At 48.3% G+C, this 4,330-nt stretch overlaps 1 protein-coding gene and 1 non-coding gene across 14 annotated transcripts; both read left to right on the top strand.

Annotated features, from left to right (window-relative positions):
• On the top strand, nt 1-2,392 carry LOC123071673 (GDP-L-galactose phosphorylase 1). 13 transcript variants are annotated; one of them, XM_044495260.1, is made up of 8 exons: nt 11-246; nt 458-523; nt 739-833; nt 922-981; nt 1,067-1,309; nt 1,393-1,578; nt 1,648-1,896; nt 1,993-2,392. In XM_044495260.1, the coding sequence occupies exons 2-8, from the start codon at nt 514-516 to the stop codon at nt 2,230-2,232; spliced, it is 1,083 nt and encodes a 360-aa protein (XP_044351195.1). In that variant the 5' UTR covers nt 11-246; nt 458-513; the 3' UTR covers nt 2,233-2,392. The 13 variants fall into 13 exon arrangements, with proteins under 13 accessions (XP_044351186.1, XP_044351185.1, XP_044351184.1 ...); XM_044495258.1 differs by having other exon boundaries at nt 736-833; XM_044495256.1 differs by having other exon boundaries at nt 724-833.
• Nucleotides 2,393-2,604: 212 nt separating this feature from the next.
• Nucleotides 2,605-2,678, top strand: TRNAI-AAU (transfer RNA isoleucine (anticodon AAU)). Its single transcript has one exon. It is a non-coding gene; the product is annotated as a tRNA-Ile (tRNA).
• The last annotated feature ends 1,652 nt before the right edge of the window (nt 2,679-4,330 follow it).

The following is a 4,330-nucleotide window of genomic DNA, read 5'->3' as shown; positions in this document are numbered from 1 at the left end:
CGTGGGATTCGCGTGAATTCCGCCCTCGTTCTCCAAACCATCGGCTTCGGAGAGGCTTGCTTTGAGTGAGATCCAATTCTTTGGCCGCCATTGCTGCGGCGCCCGCGTCCGTTCCCAGCAACAGGAGGAGGTCTCTGTACATGCCCGTCATCTCCCCCCTTCCTTTCTCGCTCGCGCCAACGCCGGCTGCTCCCGCGGCGTCGCGGGCTCGCTGGAACAGCTTCCTGCACCACTGGCGTTTGCGAGGTAATCTGAGCTCGTTTTCTTTTGTGCTTCCGGTCAACTATGTATATACTGTGGGTGTGGCCTTGACGACTTGTCGCTGATGGTGGATCGCCCCATTCGCCATGCTCTGGAATGGATACACTTCTGAAACTTAGAAATGTTCTGCATATTTGATTTGGTATCTGGGTTGCCTCTGAAGCTCCCGTCTGAGCTGAACACAAATGCAGTGCAGATTCGAATGGACTAATCTGGACTGTGGTCTTGGACTAGAGCTGGACTGCTCAATGTATGAAATTATGTACGGCTACATACTTTCTTGCTCTACTGCTAACTAGTACTCCGATGAAGCATAATGGAGTAGTTCAATATCGTTTCAGATCAAATTGTTCAATTTACTTGAATTAGAATGAGTTATTTGAATGCGGTCGAAGCGGTTGCTAGCATCGTCTCCTACGAATAAGTGTCTGATGTTTTTGCGTGGTCTGACGCTGCTGCCAGTTGAAACAAAAGCAGGTATGTGCAGCAACGGTTTTGATTCAACTAACTGCCTTCGTATGGAGGAGGTTGAGCCAAATTTATCCCCATTTCTCCACAAGCTTTTTAAAGAGGTTGGTACTGTTTGCACTTCTGCATGTTGTTGATAGTATAACAGAAAGGAAACTGAATGTATTGGGAAATGACGACTGGTTGTTGCAGTGGGATGACCGCAATGCGAGGGGCTTGTTTCACCACGACATCACTACGTCTGAGGCCAAGGTTTCACATTCTTCTCTGATTAACTATACTGAGAATTCTCTGGGCTTTTTTTTCCTAGCTGAATTTTCTACTGTCACGTTGACAGGTGCTACCTGGAGAACACAATTTTGTGGCAACATTGATAGAAGGGCGTGACCAGAAGAAGCGGCCAACTGAATTTGGAATGAACCAGGTCCTCCAACCATTTCATAGTGAGAAGTTCAATTTCACTAAAGTTAAACCAGAGGAGGTGATCTTCAGGTTCCAAGAAACTGAGAATGATTCTGCCCAGTATTTTGACGGAACTCCTCCCACTGTTTCAGCTTCTCCTAGCTGCATTTTGATCAACGTCAGTGTGTCTCCATCTCTGACATTACTTCTACCTCAGCTAGACTGAAAACTGATTTAACGTTTCTGTATTCTGTCTCACAGGTGAGCCCAATCGGGTACTGTCATGTGCTTTTGACCCCTCAAATCCAGGAATGCTTACCGCAAAGGGTTGATCAAGAGAGCTTCTTACTGGCCATGTATGTCGCAAGGGAGGCAAGGAATCCATTCTTCAGAGTTGGCTATAACAGTCTGGGTGCCTTTGCAACAATCAATCACCTCCATTTCCAAGTTAGTCATATTCAAATTTCACAGATTATCTCTGCCTTATGCTCCCCTCTCACACATATTGCTTGCCAGGCATACTATCTGAAAGTGCAATATCCAGTCGAGAATGCGCCGACAGAGAGAATCACAGTCGTACGGAACGGCGTCAGCATTTCTCAGCTGGTGCGGTACCCAGTAAGCGGCTTTGTATTTGAAGGCGGAGCGAGCCTGGAGGATCTGTCACAGGCCGTCTCAGATGCATGTATCTTCTTGCAAGAGAATAACAGACCTTTCAATGTCCTTATCTCTGAATCTGGCAAGAGAGTATTCCTTCTACTACAGGTACAGTAACGCAAATGCAACCTCTTCTTTATTTGTGATCTAGAACTGGATTGTCGGCTTAACATTTATCCCCCTTTGAATTGTCCGATCGACCAGTGCTACGCTGAGAAGCAGGCTTCCGGAAAGGCGAGCCAGGAGTTCCTCGACATGAGAATCAATCCAGCGGTCTGGGAGCTCAGCGGGCATTTGGTTTTGAAGAGGAGGAAGGACTACGACGAAGCATCCGAGGCAACACTATGCAGGTTTTTGGTTGAAGCGTCCCTGTCTGAAGCAGAGTTCCAGGAGCTGAAGAGGTGCCTCTTGGAGTTCCTGGCCACTGCAAGTCCTGAAAAGTAGAGATGAAACCAAACCAATTCTGAGGTGCTGATCAGTAATGTTGGGTGTGCTAAGTTGTTTCACATATCCTGTCAACTCTGAAATCAGCATAGGCCTGAGGGCCTCTGATGAGTCATATGTTTGTTTCATATATCCGTTGGTAACAACTTGTACATTGTCATTGAGCGTTTCGGAGCCGAGTCACTCTTTTCTTAGAAAACAGGGTGCTGAGTTACCGTAGCAGTGTAGATGTGTTCAATCAAAGCCTCAAACACCATAATCCTCCATCATGCATGCGCTGCCGAGGCTGTGTTATATCGGACCGACAATTGTTCCAACCAGCAACCAGTCTTGCCAGCCTCATATATATATTGTCTAACACATGTACCAAGTGGCCTATTAGCTCAGCTGGTTAGAGCGTCGTGCTAATAACGCGAAGGTCGCAGGTTCGAGACCTGCATGGGCCAATTTTTAGTTTTTAATCACATTTTCTTTATTTTTTAAGGCTTCGTTTTATATATATTTTGCAGGTGGGGACCGAGATCATTTCACTTCAGGCAGAAGAGGACCAGCCCCATGGCCACCTGCGTACCTCCTGCCCACCCATGAGCGAGCAGTCGAGCAGAGAGATTCCTGGCCCCGTACCGAAAGGGAAGCCACTCAAGGGACCGGTGCACAGCACGCTGGCCCGCAGTGCCCAAAGCGGCCACGGAACGGACCACCAGGCACTTCCAATGGCGCTGAATCAACCAGAGGTCACTGTACCCATGCCGTCCATGTGCGCGTTCACAGCCACAGAGAGAGGCAGCGCCCGTGTTATTCAAGGCCCGTGTTTTAATCACATTTTCTTTATTTTTTAAGGCTTCGTTTTATATATATTTTGCAGGTGGGGACCGAGATCATTTCACTTCAGGCAGAAAGAGGACCAGCCCCATGGCCACCTGCGTACCTCCTGCCCACCCATGAGCGAGCAGTCGAGCAGAGAGATTCCTGGCCCCGTACCGAAAGGGAAGCCACTCAAGGGACCGGTGCACAGCACGCTGGCCCGCAGTGCCCAAAGCGGCCACGGAACGGACCACCAGGCACTTCCAATGGCGCTGAATCAACCAGAGGTCACTGTACCCATGCCGTCCATGTGCGCGTTCACAGCCACAGAGAGAGGCAGCGCCCGTGTTATTCAAGGCTCGCGCGTTTCACAGCCGAATACCGATGGACATTCTTGAATCATGGATCGCGATAGATCTTGAAGGGGCCCAACCCAACGCTTGGAGAGAGATAGATGATCGTGTCGATGGTGATCGCATCTTGCTCGTCGGTGGGATGGACGGCTATCCGATCGGATAGGAACCGGCAGCTGGTTGAACGTTGATGGGTTATTCTAGGGCATCTTCAATGCCGATCCTCAAACCTACGCAACCGTTCACACCGTGTTGTACGAATTGCGAAAACCATTTGTATCGGTCCACGGCGAGGCCCAAACGTGTTTTCTCTCGCAAAGACAAACGTGAGGAGGTTTGCAGGAGTCCGGATTGTTCTCAATCCCGTTCTGACCGCCCTGGCCAACCCAAACCACCCACCCGTCCTTCCCGTGCTTTTCATCCCATGTGGATTCAAAGATGTCGTACCTTTAAGCCACCACTATCTTTTAACTTTTTGATGAAGTTCATTTTTCTTCTCGGCGATGCATATGCCTGGAAAAAACCGGTGTTGTTATAGTCCTCATTCTCAACCAATTCACCCTTGATCTCTGCATCATTTGTATCTCCTCTAGCTCTAGAAGATATCGAATCAACTCATTCAATTCTTTTTTCTATTCATCATTCATATCATTCATCGGTCCAATCATCACATTCACTAGATCTCTTTGTGCTTTGCGTATCTCTTTTTTGGCTTCTTCAGAACTCTTTGATCCCAATCATGGAATCGCGAGTGTAAGCGGTTAAGTTTTTCATAAAAACAGTTCACAGTTGGGTGAGCCACCACATTTTCCATGCCTCCATCATGGTGTCACTGAATTTCTCCTCCTGAAGCCACCTTACGTGAAACCTTCTTGTCGATCGTACGACGCCATTGGCTGGAACAGGCAAGGCATACTATTCTGTATTCACTAGGAGAGGTC

Source organism: Triticum aestivum, chromosome 3B, assembly GCF_018294505.1.
Source record: "Triticum aestivum cultivar Chinese Spring chromosome 3B, IWGSC CS RefSeq v2.1, whole genome shotgun sequence".
NCBI classification, from domain to species: Eukaryota; Viridiplantae; Streptophyta; class Magnoliopsida; order Poales; family Poaceae; genus Triticum; species Triticum aestivum.
The sequence above is the reverse complement of the archived record's forward strand: the minus strand, read 5'-3'. Positions and strand labels throughout refer to the sequence as shown.

What these genes read in the sequence shown, in the direction of transcription:
- LOC123071673 (XM_044495249.1), top strand. Translation starts at nt 141, where the DNA reads ATGCCCGTCATCTCCCCCCTTCCTTTCTCGCTCGCGCCAACGCCGGCT. An exon ending in TCACTACGTCTGAGGCCAAG is followed by an intron (nt 982 to 1,066) that starts GTTTCACATTCT and finishes TCACGTTGACAG; the next exon opens with GTGCTACCTGGAGAACACAA. An exon ending in TCAATCACCTCCATTTCCAA is followed by an intron (nt 1,579 to 1,647) that starts GTTAGTCATATT and finishes ATTGCTTGCCAG; the next exon opens with GCATACTATCTGAAAGTGCA.